Source organism: Mandrillus leucophaeus, unplaced genomic scaffold, assembly GCF_000951045.1.
Source record: "Mandrillus leucophaeus isolate KB7577 unplaced genomic scaffold, Mleu.le_1.0 Scaffold537, whole genome shotgun sequence".
NCBI classification, from domain to species: Eukaryota; Metazoa; Chordata; class Mammalia; order Primates; family Cercopithecidae; genus Mandrillus; species Mandrillus leucophaeus.
This window is the reverse complement of record NW_012105775.1, coordinates 1,614,227-1,636,987: the sequence shown is the minus strand read 5'-3', so window position 1 is coordinate 1,636,987 and position 22,761 is coordinate 1,614,227. Positions and strand designations below refer to the sequence as shown.

Below are 22,761 nucleotides of genomic sequence, written 5' to 3'. Positions count from 1 at the left end.
CAGCTCTGAAACTCACAAAATCGTAAATCTCCACAAAGCAAGTCAGAGTGATTTTATTTAAACTTAAATCAGTTCACATTGTTCTTCTGTTGAATGATGGCTTCGGCTCAGAATTTGTGAGTCTGCTTAGGCTGCCATAACAAAGTACCGTGGCTCGGGTGGCTTAAACAGCATGAACCTACTGTCTGCCAGTTCTGGAGGCTGCAAGTCTGATATCCAGGTGTGGGGCAGGCTTGGTTCCCCCTGAGGGCTGGAGGGGAGTGGGGTCCAGGACCCTTCCCTAGCTTGTGGTGGTTCTTTGGCATCTTTGGCATCCCCTGGCCTGGAGAAGCACCACTGAGCTCTGGCTTCGTCTTCACATCGTGTTCTCCCTGTGTGCTTGTCTGTGTCCACACGTCCCGTTTTTATAAGGACACTGGTCATCTTGGACTCAGGGCCCATCCTACTCCAGTATGATCTTATCTTAATGAACTACATTTGCAATGACCCGGTATCAAAGTAAGGCCCCACCCTGAGGTCCTGGGGGTTAAGGCTTCAACAGAGGAATCTGGGGAGGGAACACGATTCAGCCCGGAACACCCACGCACATCCCATGCGCACCCCTCCCCTGCAGACCCCCATCTGACCTGCTGCCTCTCTGATGCCTTCTCTCAGCCCTCTCCTACAAGCCCATATCCCCAGCACACGGCCTCTTGCTGTCCCTCACCAGTGTCAAGCATTCTTCTCCTCAGGACCCCCTCAGCTGCTGCCTCCTCTGTGTCGAACGTGCCTCTCCCAGGCTTGCAGCTCCTTCATTCACTCACGCAGCCTCCCATCAAATCCCAGCTTATCCAAGAGACCCCGGCCAGCCTTCCATACAGCACTGCCGTCCCCCTGCCCCACTTTCTCTTCCCCTCCAATCCGTGCCTGATGCATGTCCCTCGTCTGTGGTCGGAATTCCCCATGAGCTGTTCACTGCCCGGCACCTAGGACAGTGCAGCCCACACTGGATGCTCAGTTGGGCAGCCGTAACTTCTGCAGAGCCTGTGACAGGAGCACACGTGAAGACCACGCCACCCTCCTCCCTGCTCTCCCCACATCCTGCCAGGTGAGGGGCTGCCTGCATACACTGGAGCCACCCATTCGCATGCCCGTCTGGGGGTGCACACGCCTGCAAGTGGACCCAAGGTCCGCCCTGGGAGGGGACCCTGGGGAAGAGGCCTGTGCAGGCCCCAGTTTGGGGCAGCGAATTCTGGAGTCCTGGGAACCCAGCACATGGCCAAGCAGGAGTGGGTGGGAGCTGGTTGACATGCTCCCGCTCCACAGCTTCCTGGCCCTGTGGGGACACAGATGGCTGCAGGGGCCACCAGGGGAAACCTCTGAGGTGCTGAGCTGGGTAGTAAGCATGGTCTGGGCTCAGCAGACAAAGGTTGAATGAATGAGTGGATGGTTACCCCTCCTGGCCTCAGCCACTTACACTACAGCTTCCCTAGAGGGCGAGGGTGTAAGGCCCTCGGGTCTCAGACTTGCAGCTGTAGCCAGGTTCTATCACAGCCAAGAGCAGGGGAGCCAAGAGCTGCCGATCTTGTTGGCTCTCCTGAAATGTACCGTCATGTCCTTGGTGCCCCAATCCCCCTGCCAGAATCTCTCCAGGATGTGACTCAGCTGTCCAGAAGGCTCTCCAGGAGACCCAGGACTGAAGGCTCCTGGTGATACTTGGTGATAGGGCTCTGAAAAGAGGGGGCCCTAAGGACAGCTGATAGGCTGAGGGGAGGACTGCACCCATGGTCCCCTTCAGGTACTTCCCCAGCCCGAGAGCAGCCAGGCTGCCTTCAGATGCAGCTGAGATCCTCAAGCGGTCCCTATGAGGAACTCAAGCACTGAGGGCAGCCGCCTGTCCAGACCATTCGGACTGGAGTCCCCGAGGGGGCCCAGTGAGCTACAGGAAGGTGCGGGGCATGAGGCCCAGTGGGGAGGATATCAGGGGACAGCCCTGCCATCCGCCCTGCCACGCTGCAGCCCTGCCTCAGCTGCCCGGGCATCTCTGCACTCAGCCTCTGCTATGGCAGCTGCCTTCAGTGAGGCCTCCTGGGGCAACTCCTTTAAAGCTCATGACGGGGCCCCGAGGCCAGCCGGCGATGTAAGCAAAATGCCCACTCTGGGGATGCCAGTGGGAACAGGGCTGGAGGCCAAACTCGAATTCAGGAGGCTGGAAGGTATGTGCATGTTTGTTTCAAACCAGCATCCGGGGCCCCCCAGGAAGCCTCCAGGCAGCAGGGAATTCTGGAGACACCATGGGCACAGCTGGTCTCCTGGAAGAAATCCAGAGCCACCCAAAATAGGCACAGGAAAGGGATAACTTGACGACCCCACACTCAAGACATGGACATCTCTCTTTCTTGTCCCCTGGAAAAATTAAACGTCACCTTCTTTCTACTCCCACTGTGGTTACAGCCACAGTGGGGCACGGGCCACCTTTCACTGTGGTTCACTACACTTGCTCCCTCCCCATGGGCGGTAGAAGGTCAAGAGCCATTGTCTTGTCTCAGCAGTTAGCAGCTCCCCCAACACATACACTCCTGGGCCTCATGTTGGAGCCCTTGGCCTTGGAAAAGGAGAGTACGAGTAGGTGTGAACTTCCTGAGGGCTCCCACACCCACACCATGGCACCCTCGGCACTCGATACACAGCAGATGCTAGAAGATGCCCGTGGTGTCAGTAAGAGAGAAGTTGCACCCACAGGCTCTTACCTCCTGCACCTGGCCATGCCCCTGATTCTGACCTCCTCCTTCATGGATGCAGATGGTGTGCGCATGTGGGTCTGTAGCCCTGACTGGGACCGGGAGCGCAAAGCTTTCATTCATCTCAAGACACCGCACTTGAGACCCAATGTGCAGGTAGCCCCTGGGGTTCCAAGGAGAGCAAGCCCAAGAAGGAGGCTACCACAGTGGGAGGGGTGGCTCTGCCTGGCCCTGCCCGGGACACTTCGCAGAAACCACCTGCCTGCCATTCCCAGCAGGCCATCATTCCCTTCAGGCATGTGAACATAACTGGATTTGATTTCAGTCTCTGGCCTCCTTCTCACCCTCCTCCCAGTTAAGTAAAACAACCATGCCCGTCCGAGTTGAGACACACAGCTCCCAGAAAGGAGGCCGGAGACCTGCTTGGCCAGTGCAGGGGGGTTAGAGGCCAGTCTCTGTCTCTTATACACATCTAGATGTGTATAAGAGACAGGCTTAGAGGCCAGTCTCCAGCCGGAGACCTGCTTGGCCAGTGCAGGGGGCTTAGAGGCCAGTCTCCAGGAGACCTGCTTGGCCAGTGCAGGGGGCTTAGAGGCCAGTCTCCAGCTATGGGAAGGACATTCCTGATCCCGGATCTTTGTACTTGACCCTTAGAGGCCAGTCTCCAGCTATGGGAAGGACATTCCTGATCCCGGATCTTTGTACTTGACCCTGGAACAATGGAGGAATCACATTCCTATTTTCCTAACCTTTAGCTTGCCCTCCAGTCTGCAGTGGCAGCCCCTTCGGTCTCAGCCTCTAGTCAAGATACTGATTAATTTTTTGAAATGCTTCTAATGGCCAAGTTTAAGAAACACTGTACCCACCCCGAACTTTCTGAGACCCACTGGCTTTCTAATCAGGGTTTTGGCATCTGGTCTGTTTTGCGGGTTTGTCCCGTGTATCCTTTACTTACACGTTAGTGTGCTGGGTGCTGAGCTCGTAGCGGTGATACAGGGCTCCTTCGCTGCAGAAAGAGCATATAGTGGAGAGGACCGTGCATCAGACAGTGACAACACAGTGTGCTGAGTGCCATTCGAGAGGTGGTTGGGGGCCTCTCAGACGGGAGGACCTGCCTCTCTGGGAAGGGCATGACAGAGACACTTAGCCAAGTAGCAACGAGTGAGCAGTTTTGAAGGGCGAATTTGAACCAAATTCTAACAAGGGTCTTATTTTACTCACCAAGTCACCAAGACTCAACTCGCATAACTGGGGACCCAGCTGCCCCCAGCCTTCGTTGGTCCCTGCCTCAGTTCTGGCCAGGTATCCCAATCCCGAGCCCTTGCTAGAGGCTGAGCGGACTGGGGTCCCTCCTGCCTGAGACCCCACGAGCAGAACTCCTCTCCCCAGGTCGGCCACGCTGTGCATCGGCTGCTGCTGGTGCACACAGCACTTTGCACCCAGCCGCCAGGCGCTCACTATGCCAGCCTCATCTAGGGCCCGACAACCTGCAATCGGCTTGCTGGGGTAAAAAGTATATGTCACAGCTGGAAGGGGAGTTGGCCTAGCAGTGGAGGCTGGTGACCTACTTACTGGTGAGCAGTTAGGAATTCGTAACTAATCCGAATCCCAGATTGGAGAGGGAGGCTGTGTTCTCATATCACTAAGGAGCAACACCACCACTTTTCAGATAACATCAAAGACAAAGGAATTAAGCGCCACGATAATAAACCAAGGAGGGTGATTTACATATGAGGTATTTCCATTCAGGTTCTAAAAAGGTTTCCCCTAGAAACATTCATAACTTGGTAATACAGTAATTTGCAAAATAAGTTAAATTGTAAAATAATGATCCTGAGTAGCACAAATGCATTTAGCATAGTTTGCTTCCTTAGTGCTGCTCCATTTGCAAAATTAATTTTGAAAAAAAAAAGAGCAATGAGAAAATCTGCAGCAATGAAATCAGGTGGTGGGGGAGTCCTTGTCTTGCCCAGACTACAGCAGGCCACTGCCCTTTGACACACAGTGGGTTATTTGTCCCCTTGTTCCTGGAATTCTCTGGGAAGTTCCCCACCAAGTGTGGGTGGTCTTCTTTTGAGCATCACGATCATTGACTTGTGGATGAATGTGGAGTATTTTTGGACAGTGATCAGCTTTACAGTAGAAATCGCAAACAGACGTCCGGTCCTGCCAGACGCTGAATAAACTAACAAATCACCCCCCTTGTTTTTCATTCTGATTCGTCAGGGTCCCTTTCCTCCTTTCCTTTTTCTCTGTAAGAGGAACATATTCAACTACTCAGCCGGGACCTTTCAGGCTGGCCTGGATGCATCCCTCCTGCGGCAGAGGCGGGTGGGCCCCATGCTAGGGGCTGAGCACACTCATCCCAGGGAGGGCAACCCCGTCACGTGGAAGCCCACAGCACTGTGGGGTGAGCACTTCACGCCGTCACCACACGGGCAGGAGAAAGTGAGATGGGAGCACCAGTGCCCCCTGCAAATGGGCACTTGACCATCATAGCATCCAAACTGGCACTGTGGTCAACATGAGGCAGAAAGGCCCCTTCAGCCTAGACCACGGTGGGGTGGGGCGGGGCTGGAAGGATCCCTGGAATCCCCTTCGTAACGTGTATCCCTAAGGAATTGCCTCTCACATGACGTGTCAGTTATTGGGTTCTCCTAGGGGCAGCCACACCCGCTTCAGAATCACCAGATGCACAATGAATAATGGGCATTTGGGGTGAGATAGAACACAAGGCAATGCATAGGACGTCCTTTCTGATAGTCATGCCTCCGCCCCCTCTGTCTTGATTTAATGCCTAACTGTAGCAGCTGCAGGAGACATGCCCATGAGGCCGTTCATAGAACTGTGATGTCACTAGCTGCTCCCATCAAAATGATATTTTGCAGTTAGCCCCTGGTGATCATGGATGCTCAAGTTAAGCAACCCGGTGTTCTAGCCAGCACCCGTTTCCTCAGACTGCTTAGACTGCAAAGCTGAACCACAGGCTACACAGGTCCATCATGCACAGAAGACCCCATGATGTTATCCTGCTTCCAGAAGCTTGGACACCACCACATCTTTGGGGGCAGTCCAGTCCCTTTTGTCAAAAATGGCCTTGTCTAGACAAGTCTCAGCAAAGGCTGGGGTGGCAGGGCCCCTGAGGGGCGAGGCGGTGGGCAAAGGGGTGGGTGAGAAGAGCATGGGACCAAGGCCCGGCCTGGCCAGTAGTGTGGGGCCTGTAAGGAAAGCTGTTCTGGAAAGGAGGCCACGGCATGGGCTTTCAGCTCTCCTGCCCTTTCTTCTTTTCCATGGCAAATAAAAATGACAGAACCCTGCATGCTTTCCTTTATCACTGCCGATCAGATGAGCATAGGAACCAAGGTCCTGAGCCAGGATCACATTTGGGTTTACTTTGTGAGCCCAAGTTCCGCTCTTGGCGTCGTCCTGGTTTGCCTGAACCGAGCAGCTTCCAGGGATGTGGGACTTTTCAGTGCTAGAACCAGGAATGTCCTGGCAAACTGGGCAGATCTGTCACCCTGGCTGCAGCTTCTCACACTGTACCCCTAACTCCAACCCCAGCCCCCACCCTTGGGTGCCCTTTGGTTGGCCCTTCAGTTCTCAGGACCTGGACTTGGCGGGAGGGAGTGGGTGAGGCAGTGGTCAGGCTTCCAGCTCTTGTCCCAGCCTTGCAGGTGGTGCACTGAGGCGGGGTCATTGGGCCCAGGCAGAGCAGGCCACCTGCTTCCCCACACAGGTATCGATGTTCATGACCACCTGCTACAACTCTGTGTTCTGCTTTCTTTTAAAGGCAGGAGGAAAGGCAGGAGCCAGTCCGTGCAGGCACACTCGGCACTAAGCCAAAGGCCGCCCATGCTGAGCTCATCTGGCCCCATCTTAGAGAGCCGCCAAACATTCCTGCAGACGTCCACCTCAGTGCACGAGCTGGCCCAGAGGCTCTCGGAAAGCCGGCTCTCCTTGCACACCTCAGCCACGTCCCTGCACTCGCAGCCCCCGCCTGTCACCACCACGGGCCACCTGAGCGTCCGCGAGCGGGCCGAGGCACTCATCAGGTCCAGCCTGGGCTCTTCCACCAGCTCCACCCTGAGCTTCCTCTTTGGCAAGAGGAGCTTTTCCAGCGCGCTCGTCATTTCCGGACTCTCTGCTGCGGAGGGGGGCAATACCAGTGACACCCAGTCATCCAGCAGCGTCAACATCGTGATGGGCCCCTCGGCCAGGGCTGCCAGCCAGGCCACTCGGGTAAGGGGCTGGACAGGGCTCACCAGGACGGGCTGGGGTGGTGGCATGGGCTCCTGGCCTGAGCATGGTACCTGCCTTGCATTCCCACCTTTCTGCCTGCAGAACCCCCTCCCCTCCTCTGTGGGGTTCCCAGAGTGACAAAGGACAGTGATTAGACACGAAGTGGCTTAGCTACTCTTGGAAGCAGACAAGATACAGAGCACATGTCCTGTAAATGATAATGCCCAGGCAGACACCGAAAGGAGTCACCGGACACAGGGGTTCTGCAGAACTGTGGCCATCTACCCTACACTGGGGCATGAGGGAGAATGCCCTCCACCCATTCACACAGTGGGACTCTTCTCACATGGTTCTGGCCTGAGGGAGAGGAAAGGGCACCTGTCAATGCTGGAGTTAGAGTATCATTGCTTCTTCTCCAATGGAGTTAGAGTATCATTACTTCTTCTCCAATGGAGTTAGAGTATCATTGCTTCTTCTCCAATGGAGTTAGAGCATCATTGCTTCTTCTCCAATGGAGTTAGAGCATCATTACTTCTTCTCCAATGGAGTTAGAGCATCATTGCTTCTTCTCCAATGGAGTTAGAGTATTATTGCTTCTTCTCCAATGGAGTTAGAGTATCATTGCTTCTCAGCCAATAGATTTAACTTTAAAGCTGCTGAGACGGCCCACTGCTTTTAGGTATTTAAATACTAGACAAGGAGCGTTTTAAGGACTTCACCCAAATAAGCTCTTACTTGTCCAGAATCCCGAGCCAGCTGAGATGAAATGAATACTTGAGCTTCATCAGTGCGAAAAAGGTAAATAAATACCCGGCAGTTCTCCTTCGTAACCTGGTAGACAGAAAAATCGATGGTGTCCAAGGCAAAAATGGGTCAGATTTGGAGAGTTGCCCCACTCCTTTTGAGTGTTGAGGTTTTCCTGACCATGGCTCATGCTTTCCATCAAGCACCAGAGTTGCAGCAGCTTGGCCTCTGGTTCTAGATGAGGTTATTTAAAGGTGGAGAGAAGGGGCCACACCGCGGCTTGGCCTCTGGTTCTGGGTGAGGTTATTTGCACGTGGAGAGAAGGGGCCACACCGCAGCTTGGCCTCTGGTTCTGGGTGAGGTTATTTGCAGGTGGAGAGAGGGGGCTGCACCTGAACATTCCTAGTGTCGCCCTCCCTCTCCTTCATGGGAAACAGCTTTCCAGGCAAGTACCTTCCTGCCAGGGGAAGCCGAGGCTGGGCCAGCCGCCCTACAAGGAGCCACAGGATTGCAGCCGTGGGTGCCATCTTTCACGGAGGGGGAGATTTATGGGCTCTCCTGGAACCCCCAGGCTGTCCTGGCGAAGAGGAAAGAGCTGGTTACTTCAGGAGTTTGACCTTAGTTAGATAACTAAAAGAATATATTTCCCCTCCCTTTTCTTTATTTCCTCAATAAAAATGCACAAAGTATCACCCTTCTCCCTGCCCCAATCTGTGTTAAAGTCAGTCTGTGGGTGTAGTTCTGCGATTTCGTCAAATTCTCCTTCCGGCTCTCCAAAACAGACAATTCTCTTGAGACCACATGCCCCCAGAATAGAATGGCCTCCGTGTTCTCCTGGAGTCAAGCCTGCTGGAACTCAGCATGCATGACAGGCTAAGTGTGCAGGAAGTAACACGAACCACAGCTGGAAAGCCAGGCGCACAAATGCCCTTTACCCCCAGGGCCGCTCTTTCCAGTGCAGTCATCCAGAGGCCCATGCGCAGAGCCCCTGTGTCTCAGATGTTGCCCGTCCTGTCCTCAGAAGCCACCGTGCTGGCCCTCCATCATTTGACCTGACTTTGGAACCTGACCTCAAGGATATGGCAGCACTAGCCTTTAGCTCCCACAGCACGGGTGGGGTGAGGCCAGTTACAAGTGGGTAGTGCACATTTGCTGAGCTGTTCACTGCTTCTCTCTTCTCTTTGGAAGCACCTCTCCGAGCCATGTGAGCCCACCGATGCCACCGAGCAGGGGCAGCTTCGTGACCGACGTTCGGCTGAGGCTGTGGCGGAGACTCTCGGGGTTGTCTGCAGGAGAGCAAGCCAGGAGGACATGGGCCTGGACGACACGGCCTCGCAGCAAAGTGTCTCGGACGAGCAGTGACGGGCATGCGACCGGGCGGGGAGGCCGGGTCCCCACCGCTCCCACCTGCATTGCTCTCCTTCGTGCTCCCCAAATCACAACCAACCAATACTGCGATCCATGAGGGGCTCCTCCTGTGGAAAAGGAGAGCTGTTCCAGAACACAGAACTCATCTCAGGTTTTTGAAAAAAACAAACAAACAAACAACAAAAAAAAACCCTCACATGATGGGGAAACAAAAAAACAACAAAGAAGCCACAGCACACCTTCCCCGCCAGGCACAGCGCCGCCCAGAACGGCGCACCACGGACAGCACCACACATGTTCCAGAATCTGAAATCGCAAACAAAAGCCATTTACTATTTTAAAACAACTAAACAGAGCCATGAAACAAATGCCCTGATGAAAATAAGACAACTGCATGTTACATCATTGGCACTTTATATGTTACTGTTACCATGAAAAATAAATGAACAGCAGCACGTCTGATACCATCAGCCGGTTAGATGCATTAAGGTTAAATCTAAGTGTCAGGAAAACCCTATTTCTTTATAATATTCATGCAGCTGTTAAGCGTAACATGGTGGCAGCTTCACAACAAGAACCGTGATCGTGCATGCAGTCATGTCTCCAGTATTCTGTGAAGAGCCAGGATACATTAGGATGTGAGTTTAGAAACTGAGTCCATTCGGTGCATGGAACGCCCCCTCGGAGTCACACAATGCCCCTCACTGTAGTCTAAGCGATTTGCGGGCTGCCAGCACCCTGCGGGCTTCCCAGGGACGCGTGCTTGTTCTCCAAGCCCCGCAACCCTTACTGTGTCACACAACACTCGCACACACCTTTGTTTTTGAAATTAAAATGTTTATAGTTATTGCTGTGTCCAGTGTTTTGAGTTATATTGAAGCTTCTCATTTCTACAAGTATATCTTTTATGGTGAGAACGACATTTGGGTAAATTCCGAGACAACTTTTCCCATCTTGAAGACCCCGAGGAGCCTGTATCCTTGCTGGGGTAGAGGTCCCAAAATGCAGTCCACAGAGTATCACTGGCCTGGTGAACCATCCGTTTTCAAAAGACAATAGTTAGAAGGAAATACTCAATTTTAAACAGTCACACAAATTTCTTCATAGTATTTAGGATTTGGACATTTGAGGAGAGGGTTGGGGGAAGGTATTGTAGAGAATCTCTTACCCCTTGGAAAGTAAATGGTAATGCTTTTATAATTTTTTTTTTTTTTGGTAAACTAAGAATCAGCAATCAATAAAAGTAAGTGTACTCTATAATCAGAGACAGAATGCTATTATTTTCAGGCCAGTACTCCCTAGAGGTGCAAACTGTATTTAATTTAAATGCAGTTGTTTGTCTAATGGGAAGCTGGTAGGGCCTTGCTGCAGTTCTCTGAGGTGGCCAAATTAAACTTGGCTGGCAGCTCCTGTAATCCTCTTGGGCAACTTTACAGCTAAGCCCCAAAGGCTAAACGGCAGGACTGGAGCTGAGTGTGGCCTCCCCACGGAGGGTGACTCATTGAGTTCAGTGAGGAAAACCACAGTGCCTGGCAGTGGTCAGCCAGGAGTATGACTGGCCACTCCTTAGGCATCCAGAAATAGGAAACACAGAAAGCATTCCACAAAAAGAGCTAGAAACCCAGGCTGGAAGGAAATGGCAGCACAGGCAAGAGGGCAAGAGTACCCTGGGCGCTCCTCCATCCCATTTCTCTGGGGAGGTTTGTGAGGTGCTTCTTCAACTGTTATTCTGCTCATTGCTTATCCCAGTTCACCGTTCTCTGTGGCATCTTTTTTGGGGAGAAGGGAGGATGAAAGTGACACAGTGTATCTACAACACTAAGGCCACATGAATCAGGTAAGAATGCAGTGACGCTCTGCACGGTCTATGAGAGCGGGCATCTCGAGTATGCATACTGAGGCGCAGATGCAGAGACACTCGCATCCGCAGGCGACCGCACCCACAGAGGAAAGGTGGCAGTGTTGGAGTCACCCTAGGATTCTTGGGGGCTGTTTGCCAGCCATCAACAATGCAGCCATACTTCTTTTTCTTTTTTATTGTGGTACACAACTTTTATATTTACAACTCATGAAATTGTTAACTGGTCCTTCATCTAGGCAGCTGTGTATCAATCAGAAAGGACTTCCTGCAAAATGTTATATTGTAAGCCCCCATTTAGAGGCGGCATCCCTAAACTGACAGTTCTTGCTAGAGTTGTTCAAATGTTCTGCCAGTATATAGCTAATGAGTTGTTCAAATGTTCTGCCCGTATATAGCTAATGAGTTATTTTCTATCTCAAGAGTTACTTGGAGGCCGGGCGCGGTGGCTTACACCTGCAATCCCAGCACTTTTGGAGGCCGAGGCGGGCAAATCACGAGGTCAGGAGTTCGAGACCAGCTTGGCCAACATGGTGAAACCCTGTCTCTACTAAAACTACAAAAAAATTAGCTGGCGTAGTGGCAGATGCCTGTAATCCCAGCTACTCAGGAGGTTGAGGCAGGAGAATTCGCTTGAACCCAGGAGGCAGAGGTTGCAGTGAGCCAAGATTGCACCACTGCACTCCAGTTCAAGTGACAGAGTGAGACTCCATCTCAAAAATAAAATAAAATAAAATAAAATAAGTTATTTGGACACAGATCAAAATGGTTTCTCCTCTAAAGATAATATAAAAACCATAGCACTTGGTTTTATATAAATCACGTGGCCAATTTGGCATTATTGATTCTAAATTCTGCACTATGTGTTGAAATCATCTGGCAAGTAATATGTTAAAATCATGCGATGCTTCAACTTCTTTGCCCACAAAATGTGCAATGCAATGCCTGTTTACTTAGCCCACCCGCCTTCAGCCTCATCAGCCATGCTGTTTTGTTCCAAGTCACTGTGCTACACAAGCATCTGCCACCAGCACACACACAGGTGCGATACACAGACACAACTTTCTACAAACACGGAAATTGGCAGGAAAAGAAGAGGAGCAGGTTTGTTCCACGTTTTCCAGCCACCAGCCTTCCCACCCCCTTGATAACTGGAGGGCTGGGAACTGGGTGCCTGAACTAGCAGCTTTACTAGGATCTCTCCCTGTCGGGGCTGATCATCAGAGATGACACTCTATCCATTGAAAAGACTCGCCCATCTCCCTGAATGTGCTTACCTTCACTCAGAGGTAAGAATAAACAATTTTTTAAACTATTGTGGGTTAAGCAGCTGGCGGTATGATCTGCTAAGGAGGAAAAGGAAAGAACGATTTAGTAAACCATTCTTCCAATCAGTCCTGAGTCCTCCCATCTGACTTTGTTATTCTAGCTGAGACTATTCACACAAGCAATATACGTGAATTCTGTGCTTTTCAGAGTGAATTTTTCCTTGAGACGCACATCCAACCATCTGTTAGATATTTTTCTTTGTTTGAATAGGAGGCATTCCAAACCCAGGTATAACAGAATCCCTGACTTCAATCTGCCCTGCCGCCCCCACCCCACCATCCAGCAAGAGCTCCTCACCTCAGCCGTGGCACTGACAGGGAGGTGGCGCTCAGCTCTGCTCCTCTCATCCTGGCTATGTGCAGGGAGGGGACGGTCACACGTGGAGTTCTGCCACGGCACCTCTTCTTCCTTTAAATCTCAGCATGACACTGTTGATACAGGCTGTGCATGTTTGGCCCTGAGTTGTAGTTATTTGTGAATTCATCTTATCCTTCATTAAATTTCATTGCCTTACGATACAGGGATTGCATCTGACATCTCCATCCGTGCTCCATGATCATTCTGTTTGACTAATACAATAATCATTTCAGGACCTCGCCACAAGAGACACTAAACGTTCTTTGGATTCACAGCAATTTATCTGCTAAATGTCAACTCTGAGTCTAGGGGCACAAAATGCACTAAAAACACTAAAGCCTCAAGAAGGACTTGCGGGAGCAATGAAAGAGTGAACTCTGGAGCCACGTAGACGTGGGTTCAAATCCCCTTTGTCACCACTATCACCATGCTCTTGAACGAACCACTTAAACACTCCAAGCTTGTGTCTTTACCATTAAAGGTTAAGTGTGCAGAAGATCCCGCAGCCCCAAGTGCTAGGGGCCACCCTGAATCTGTTCCACACAACTGGATACTTTCAAGTAGGCAGTGACACTCCTACCCCCACATAAGCACAATTGGCTGCAGTGATAAGCCCCTCAGACTAGCTATTTAACTTGGAAATAACCTTCACCAGCTTGCTTTCTCATTTAAGACAAAATCAAAGTCTACAAAACAGACATGACTGAAACACCGAGCTCAAAAGGACAAGCACCAGAAAGAACATGGCCCCGAGCTCAAAAGGACAAGCACCAGAAAGAACATGGCCCCTGGTATTTCAGAGGCATGAAGGGCAGAAACGCAGAACGGCCTCCCAGGGGTGCCAGGAAAGGCTCCGTCTTGATGGAGTCTCACTCCAGCTGGGGCAGACCAGCCCCACCAGGCCTGGGTGCACACTGATGACATTTTCCCAGCCTGCCTCTCTCTCTCGGTTCTCCTGAGGGCTGTGGTGCTTTCAGATTTATGGCCAGGATCAGGTTCCCAGGCCTCTGTAGGAAGCCTCTACCCATCTCAGAGGCCGTGCCCCTCCTGGCCCACTGAGGCATGCAGCCCACACTGGTGTTCAGTAATCCTCCTGTCCTGGTGATGGTGGCTGGAAGTCACAGCCAGCCTGCCAGACTTCCTGAGCTCAGAACTCAGTCTCCCTGAACAGCCCCGCCAGGCAGGGACCGCGGAGGGAGATGCCCATTTCCTTCTACTGGGCAAGTAGCCCTTTTTGAGGGATTAGTTCATAATCTATTAGGCCTTCCTGTTGTGGTCCCTCCAAGGCTAGGCAAGTCCAGGTCAAGCTTCACAAAGCTACCTTGGAAGAAAAGCGCTGAGGAAAGACACTGATGGAGGAGCCAGTCTTGGGCTGCGCGCCATTATGGTTTCCATGCGAGTGCCTCTGCCCCATTCACTGTGCCCCAGGCCCAGCCCAGGGCACCTCACCCCCCACATGCCCGACTTGTCCACAGTTAGAGAGAAAGCACACTGCCGCTTATGCCAGTGGGTTTGTAGCCAATGCTAATTTGTTTTAAAAAATCCTGGAAATTCATAGATCTTCACCAAAAATGACCTAAAAACACTGAACTGTTTATCACTCCACTACCATCCACCACTTGGAGGGAAGTTTTTATCCTCTATCAATTCTGGGGTTTCAGTGGTCTTTTCTACTTGCCTACTTTATTTTTATAGTACCCCTGTTGTGGGCTGAGCTCCACATTTCTACACCATTATTCCTGAAAAGCCCAGCCCCTGGCACTAGGCACTCTCCGCAGTTGTGTGGAATGGTTGACAGTTTCCTTCCGTGGTTGTGACATCACTCTCCTGAGATGACAGTCACTCCCTGCTTTTCTGGAAGGGAAACTAGGCATAGAAAGATTCAAAATTGCTCCCGAGTAAACTAAGGCAAAGCAGTGCTCTTGTGCAAACCTGTGGGCCTGAGCTCTTGTCATTTGGTCGGCTGAATATCAGATGCTATCAACACTTCTAAAGGTTGTGTATTCCTCCCACACAATGCCTCCTGTCTGAAACCATCAGATTTATTTTTATATTTACTAAGCAGTAAGGAAACGAACAGTAAGAGCTGGCAGAGATAACCTAAAATGGTTTTCTTTTGGAATAATATTTTTTAAAAAATCAAATTAACTGTTATCACTTTAAGTTGCATGAGACTGAAGCTACACCTGGAGAGGAATTTAATTTTCATGACATGCAAAACTGATTAGGCAGTGAACTCTTTCCTCCCCCTTCCCCTGAACACATTTATAAACTTCAACAGGGGCGAATTCCATCTAATACTCTGAAAACCATTTCTCATCTCATAATTTACCCAAATCATGTGCATGACTGCAAGAGGAAATAAACGAGAAATCTTTAAGCATAAATAAGCCACAATGGATTGTTCATCTTGTACAGACAATCCAGCATTAAGGCTAATTTGATCTTTTAAACATTTTATGGAAAACAGCTGTTGAGTTTTCTCTAGAAAAGCCCACAAGGTTCCATAACCCCATAGGCATACAGCCTCGACAGGAGGGCTCCACTGGGCTCCTCTTGAACTGGGCACTCCTTCAAGGGAGGCAGGAACGCACGTGTCTTCACTTCCTGCTGCTCTGCACACACGTCACGATATCTGGCAGAAGGTGGTTTCTGTTTTCCTTGGTGACCTGTGGGAAGAAGCGAGAGAGCAGGCTTCAGAGCTCCTTTCCTCTTCTTCAGTCTTAAAGAAAAGCCTGGGAGGCTGGGAGAGGGTGAGGTATGTTTTGTCACCCAGGGAGGAGGCCCAGCTCCTCAGGAGCACTCAGAAACAGGACAGGTATCACTGAGTCCCAGCATCAGCTTCTGCCAAGTGACAGCTCGAAAAGTCAAAGTGGGTTTGGATCCCAGACAGATTTCAGCCAACCATGGGGAGAGCTGTGAAGTGAGCCCTATGAGGCATACCGGGACAGGTGATGGGCACGCAGGACCGGGCAGGACGCCTGAGCATGACCTGTCCTGAATGGAAGGAACTGAACTGTCGGAGTGAAGCGAGGAGGAGAGCCTGGGAGCCAGCGGGGCCCGGGAGAGCAGCCAGCAGAGCAGCAGCGAAGCACCCAGAATTCTGGGATGCTCAGTCATCTACTCGCCTCTCCACAAACTTCAAGTGCTCATTTGAAAGATGGAGAAGTGGGAAAGCCAGAGAAGTGAGGGTGCCTCCGTAGAGACTGTGACTCAGGCCTCCTGACCGCAGTGTGTTCTCCATCACTTACACCATTACCAAAACAAACAAAAGCAACAGAGTTCGCCGGAGTTTTACCCGATGATCTGTTTATTTTTCTTTCACTACCACACCACCCCGAGTGCCCCAGCGTGAAGGAAGGGCCATCTCTGCTCCCATCGTGGCGCCTTCCTGCTTGGCCCATATAATATCCATCCGCTCCACACACGCTGATTGGGTGGAAGGGCAAGCAGCAGCCAGGCACGGAGACGCGAATAGAGAAGTACCACAGGTAAGGACCCTGACCTCATGGAGCTCGCAGACCAGGGCGGGACAGGCATGCACGAGGACAATGAAGGAGTCTCGGGGGGGGGGGGGCAGGAACAGGGGCGTGTGTAGGGGTCAGGGGCAGGAAAGTCTTCCAGGGCTGCTTATGCCTGGACGTAATTTCAACAGGTGAGCCACGGAGAAGGAGCTGAGCCAAGGTTCCTGGTAAGAATGGGGAGTGCATCTGGAAGCCTTCTGAGGTTCAGGGTGGTTGTATCTGAAGAGGGGGCCTGGCATACAGTAGGTGCCAATACATGTCCGAGGAGGAGATGCAGAGCGGACCTCGTCAATTCTGCTTCCTGGTGTCTGCTCACCCTTCTTGGAAGAGTGCTCTGATTGTCTTTCGGAGACTGCCCGGTCTAGGAAACTTGCCCCCAGCCAACAAGTGGGCAAGCCAGGCCCTGGCAACCTCTCTGAGATCTGCACCCCAAGAGGAGTGAGCTCACGCAGCCGGAAGCCGATCCCATTTCCACTGGTCCTGGCTGCGTCAATCCCGGGCACCTCTGGCTCCACTTGAAATGAGGACAGTCAGCTTCTCCTTCGGCTTCACGGGACAGCTCCAAAGCCTGTAAGGCTTTTTGATGCTGTTTTCACTTAAATTAGCCGAAGTCCATTCCTGTTGTTTGCAACCAAGGAATCTACCTGAGGTAGAAAGGAGGCAACACAGAGGTGGGCACCACGGGGGCCCTTTTCGTCCACTCTGAGTTCAGCAGTGATTGCAGTAGCTTCTCACCAGCCAGGCTCGGTGAGAGTGGACGGTGACACACAGTTGGAGAATTTGCTCTGGTCTTCCATCACACAGTACGGTGACTACAGAGCAAATAACAAGGTCGTGTATATTTCAAGATAGCTACAAGAGAAGATTTTGAATGTCATCACCACAAAAAATGATAATTTAAAGTGACAGATATGGAAATTACCCTGATTTGATTATTATACAGTGTATGTATGCATTGAAACATCACACTGTACCCCATAAATATGTACAATTATATCAATTACAAATTAAAAATTAATTTGAAAATTAATGAGCAGAATACAAACACTCCAATATTAATATTTTGATACTCCCTTTGATTTCCCTAAGATTACTTCTGAAAATTATGCAGTAAGAGGTTGATGTGAAACTCTCCACAGTATTCAGTTATGATATTCCCTGTATGAGGAAGGCACACTCCCAAACGCAAGAACGAGGATCACAGCGTCTGCCAGCCTCAGGAGTCTTTGCCTTATGTGAAATTCGAGTCTACTTTTTATTCAACAGCCAGACTTTTGGTTGTAGAAAGTCTTTCCTGAGAGGCTAATTAGAAGAGGGAACTGGGAGCTGGGAACAGGAAAAGGAAATAAAGAACACTGCAGAAAGAAAAAGGTAATCCCAACCATTCTTTTTTTCTGCACTGGAGCCTTAAGAGAAAGAAAGGAAGCTGAGTGAACCTGAACCCCTGCACCTGCCCAGTGGCTGTAGGAGGGCCCTTGGTAAGAATTTATACTGGGCACAGTCAAGATAAGACTGTGAGCTCCATGGGGTCAGAAGCCACATCTCATTCATCCTGTGACCTCCAGATCCAATCCCTTGCTTATTAGGAATGTTGGGGGCCCTTCCCACAGTTTCAAGGAAATGCCTGTGGTTTTGTTTTGCTTTCTTGCACGTAGTTATATACTAAGAGGCATTTCTTCCCCCGCCTGTTTCATCCATGTTTTCAGGTTTGGGGCTGTCAAAGTCAGAACATAAGCAGGACCCAGTACCTCGTATTGCATTTGTGCCCAGCAGATCAGTCAAGTACTATCTCTTGCAGTACCTAGGCCAACCAGATGGGAAGCCAAACTTGTGATATCACCACCTCAACTTCTTCAACAACCAAGAAGCGGGAAGGGGAGACTGAGCAGGACATACAGCCACTGATCATATCATACAAGTTAGAAGGCAGTGAGGTAGCATGCAAGCAGCCTGGAAGACCAGATAATATCCACTCACTGCTGCCAAGAACATGTGCACCCCATGGTCTAAACAAAAGGCTTAGTCATACTATGAAGCTGCCAGCTTGAAAAGGATCTAAAGTTGTTGATAACATTGTCAATGTTATGACATTAACTAGAAGGCAGCAAAATCAATCAATGACACACTCATTGGGATACAATGGGATAAAACTCAATGGGATAAAACTCAATGGGATACAATGGTAATAACCTCTTAGAGTTCTGAAAAACAAATTATCGAAGAACCCGTAAGTCACCTGCTATGATTTGACTGTGTCCCCCAAATTTCATGTGTTGGAAACTTAACCCCCATGCAAATAGAGGTGGGGCCTTTAAAGGGTGGTTAGGTCCTGGGGGCATTCCCCCATGAATGAGGCAATCCCTCATGAATGGATTAATGCCATTACAGTGGGAGGGAGGGAGTTATGGCAGGACTGGGTTACTGATAAAACGATGTCTGGTTCTCCCTCTCTTTTGTTCATTGCTACAACTCCAGTGAATAGAACAGTACCTGACATACAGTGGGTGCTCAATATTTACCGAATAGATGAATAAAAATACTCCATCACCAATTTCTTCTACTGATGCTTTACTAGGTGATAGGAGGTGCCAAAGGTTGTATCAGTGAGATTTTATTTTCCTTCTTAGGTACTGTTCTTTCTTTTCTTTTTTTCAGCTATTTTTTTTTTAACACATGAGAGAATGTTATCGTTTTGCCTCAACTGTCAAACATAATTCTTGAAAACTCAACAGAGGAAGAGAAGCCCACTACACTCACAGTTTTACTCTTCCCATTGTTCTTTCTTCCTTCCTGATGTTCCAGGTCTCCTTTTACCATTTCCTTTCTGATAAGAGAACTTCCTTTGGCCATTCTTTTAGAGCGGTTCTATTACAACAAATTCCCTTAGTTTTCCTTCATCTGTGAATGTCTTATAGAATTAAGAGTCGACAGTTGCTTCGACACTTGGAAAATGTTGTACCACCTCCTTCTGGCCTTCGTGGTTTCTCCTGAGAAATCTGCTGTCACTCATATTGTTTTTACCCTATAGGTAAGGTACTGCTTTCCTTTCACTGCTTTCAAGACTTTAATTTTCAGAAGTTTGACTATGGTATGTCTTGGCATGAATTTGAGTTTATCCTCTTGGGGTTCACTGAAAATGTAGGTTTATGTCTTTTGCCAAATATGACAAAAATGTAGCCATTACTTCTTCAAACACTTTTTCAGCCCCACACTCCTCTCCTGGTGCTACAATGACGTGAATGTCACGCCTTTTGTTATAGTCCCACAGGTCCCAGAAACTGTTAATTTTGTTCATTTTTTTTTCTTTTAAGTCTGCTCTTTGTCAGGTAATTTCTATTGTTCTACCTTCAAGTTCACTGATTCTTTCTTCTGCCATCTCTATTCTGCTGATGAGCCCAATCAGTGACTTTTTTATTTGGCTATTGTATTTTATAGTTCTAAAATTTTCACTTGATTCTTCTATCTTCTAGGTTTTTGCTGAAACTTTCCAGTTCTTTGCTAAGACTATTTTACATTTGTTTCATGTGTATCTGTATGTATCTGTAATTTTATGAAGCATTTTTTATGATGGCTGTTTTCAAATCCTTGCCCTATAATTCCACTATCTGAGTCATCTTGCTGTTGAGATCTACTGATGCCCTTTTCTCACTCAGGTTTAGGTATTCCTGATCCTTGGCATGACAAATGATTTTCAGTTGTGTCTGTTGTGTTGTTTCTTAGGTCCTTAGGTTGCTAGTCAGTCAGACTTTTTCTCCTCACCTTTCAGGTCTTCTTATGATTGTATTATAAATAACATCCAAGGTTTCTGGCTGCAATTAGCAGGAAAAATAAACACAAGTGTGTCTACTCCATCTTGTCTAACACTGGAAGAGTTTTCAGGTGTTTTTGGAAAGTACTCTGTTCACCCAACATTATGAAGAGTAAGTCTAGATAATATTACTAATTCGCGTAGAATATTTCCCCCATATCATGAGCTCAGTCTTATCTTCACACTACGCACGTTCTTTGGAAACTACTCTGTTCACCCAACATTATGAAGAATAAGTCTAGATAATATTACTAATTTGTGTGGTATATTTCCCCCTGAGCTCAGTCTCATCTTCACACTACGCATGTTCAGCTGGCGGCAAGGGGAGGCTGCCTCTGATCCCTTTTCATAGCTCATTTTCTTACCTGGAAAGTTCTCCCTTCTTTTTCCCATTTCCTCCTTCAAGAGCCCACTCAAGAACCCCTTCCTTTGGACACCTCTCCCCACTACCACTGCTCACACAGATCTCTCCCCTCCCTGCCCCTGGATTTTGATTGCCCCACGGTCTGTTTTTCTTGAGGGCAGAGATCATGCCTCACATGTGCCTAAACCATGGACTAAGTACTGAATGTGAAGGCCACTCTCAAAAATGGATTCGGATACTTTATTGCATGTATGTCAGCAATGGAAAGAACCCAAAAATATATCTAATCCAACTCCTAAGTTTGCAGATAAAGAAAATGAGGTTCTTGGCCAGGCACAGTGGTTCATGCCTGTAATTCCAACACTTTGGGAGGCTGAGGCAGGCGGATTGTTTCAGCTCATGAATTTGAGATCACCCTGGGCCACATGGTGAAACCTCATCTCTACAAAAAATGCAAAAATGAGCCAGGTGTGGTGGCACATGCCTGTAGTCCCAGCTTTTTGGGAGGGTGAAGTGGAGGATGGCTTCAGCCTAGGAGGCAGAGGATGCTGCGAGCCAAGAGCATGCAGCGAGCCAAGAGCATGCCACTGCACTCCAGCACGGGCGACAGAGACTAACCTTGTCTCAGAAAAATAGAAAATGAGGTTCTTGATTTATAAAACTGGAAAAGGCAAGGCACAGTAGCTCACACCTGTAATCCAGCACAGATTACTCTGGGCAACAGAGCAAGACTCTGTCCCTCTCCCTTAAAAAAATAAGCTAAATAAAAAAAATAAATAAAACTGGAACAGAAGGACCACACAAACCCCAAAGCAACAAAAAAATAACAGGGTTTGTCAGCCCCTATCTCTTACTTAATTAACTCAAAGCTAATTGTTTTATTTACAGATCATTAGAAGCAATGATTATCTTGCCTGGAGAATAATTTTGAGTCTCAAAGAGAGGAAGAAATGTGGTATGATCCTAAGACACAAAGTTTATTTCTGGGCATCACATTCAGCTCCCTTCAATCCCTCCTTAGGACTGTTAGGTGAGATTAGTTTGTAGAGCTAGCCAATTCCTGGAGTCTAACATTAGCTATTTCCCAGTCTTCCAGCCTAGAAGCTATCTGACCTGAAAACTAATTTTCTTTCATGATCTTTCATTGCCTCGATTTCCACGGAACTCTATAATCACAACCAAAAATGTAAAGTAAGAGAAGACGACATGAAACTCTGAAGAACCCCAAAGACTTTTCAGGGCTCTCAAATGCCACCTCCTTGAAGAGACCTTCCCTGATCACCCTTGCTACTCCTGCCCCCAACTACCACATTGCCTGGTTTCTTTATTTTTGCTTTTATCAGTATCTGAAATTGCTTAACTTGTCTGTTCACATTTTTGGTATCCAGCTCCTCCACTCAAATGTAAGCTCCATGAGAGGAGGGACCTGGTCAGTCTCGTTCACCACAGTATCCCAAGACTTAGAATGACACCTAGCACACAGTAGGTGCTCAATCGCTATTGACCAAATGAATGAATAAATAAATAAATGAAGAAGTGCACATATTTCTCCAAGTCTGGCTGGTCTAACCTTAATGGTTGTTTACCGCCACACTCTAGGATTCTTTGGTGGCAACATGTGGATACCGCCACTTGGGCCAGTGGGCCAAGGTGACATTTTACTCAGTGATGAAAATGATCATGATGGAAGGTGCTCCCAGGTACTCACTCTCCACTCCCCCTGATAGGAGTGGCCCTGCCTGCCTGACTTGTTCACTTGGCACTTGCAGGGCCAGGGAGCTTTTCAACTAGGGGTGGGGAGTGAGGCGTGTGAGCAGAGCTCAGCCAAGAGCACAGCTATCACTGACTCAAATAAACTAAGGGCAGGGGTGGGGGAGAGGCAGTATCTGACTGAGAGGAAAACAGAGAGACAACAGGGAAGGAAAGGCAAGAATTTCGATAAAGTGCCAGCAATGCCATGAGTCCCTTACGACTGGCCCAGACACTGCCACTTGTTAACAAGCCCTAGCCCCTCATCTCTCACATGTGGTCTATAGCAGTGCTTCTCAGAGTGCAGGAGACCTAAAAACCACGGGAGAACTTGCCAAGAGAGATCATGGGGCCATCCCCCGGAGTGTGACTCCTTGGACCAGGGCAAGGCCCACTCCCTGGTGATGCCTGTGCTGCCATTCTGCAAGCCTCACATTGAGTAGCAGACCCTACAGCTGCACTGGCGAACGCAGCAGCCACACGAGGCCACAGAGCACCTTACATGTGGTCAGAGTGACTGAGAAACCGAAAGTTTAATTCAATTTAAATTTGATTATTAAATGATTAAATAAATAATTCAATTTAAATGTGATTAAATTTAAATAGCCAGATGTGGCTAGTCGCTACTGTTCTAAGCAATGTAGAGAGTACATTTCCCTCACTACGGGAAGTTCAACTGGACGGTGCTGCTCTTCAGCACC

General features: G+C 49.2%; 2 protein-coding genes across 4 annotated transcripts in view; one reads left to right on the top strand and one right to left on the bottom strand.

Moving 5' to 3' along the window:
- The window catches only part of PCNXL2 (pecanex-like 2 (Drosophila)), a 345,612-nt gene extending 335,694 nt beyond the window's left edge, over positions 1-9,918 (top strand). The window contains exons 33-34 of the mRNA XM_011997321.1: positions 6,511-6,959; positions 8,892-9,918. Of these exons, the coding sequence (XP_011852711.1) occupies positions 6,511-6,959; positions 8,892-9,065 (623 nt within the window). The 3' untranslated portion in view covers positions 9,066-9,918. The remainder of the gene's footprint in view (positions 1-6,510; positions 6,960-8,891) is intronic.
- A 4,718-nt stretch (positions 9,919-14,636) lies between these two features.
- The window catches only part of NTPCR (nucleoside-triphosphatase, cancer-related), a 28,740-nt gene continuing 20,615 nt past the window's right edge, over positions 14,637-22,761 (bottom strand). Inside the window, exons 5-6 of one of the 3 annotated variants that reach the window (XM_011997320.1) lie at positions 18,318-18,321; positions 14,637-15,284 (exon numbers count right to left, since the gene is read on the bottom strand). In XM_011997320.1, coding sequence (XP_011852710.1) covers positions 15,242-15,284; positions 18,318-18,321 — 47 coding nt within the window. In that variant the 3' untranslated portion in view covers positions 14,637-15,241. Of the gene's footprint in view, positions 15,285-16,592; positions 16,952-18,317; positions 18,322-22,761 lie in introns of those variants that run through there. The other 2 variants (XM_011997319.1, XM_011997318.1) reach the window with 2 other exon arrangements.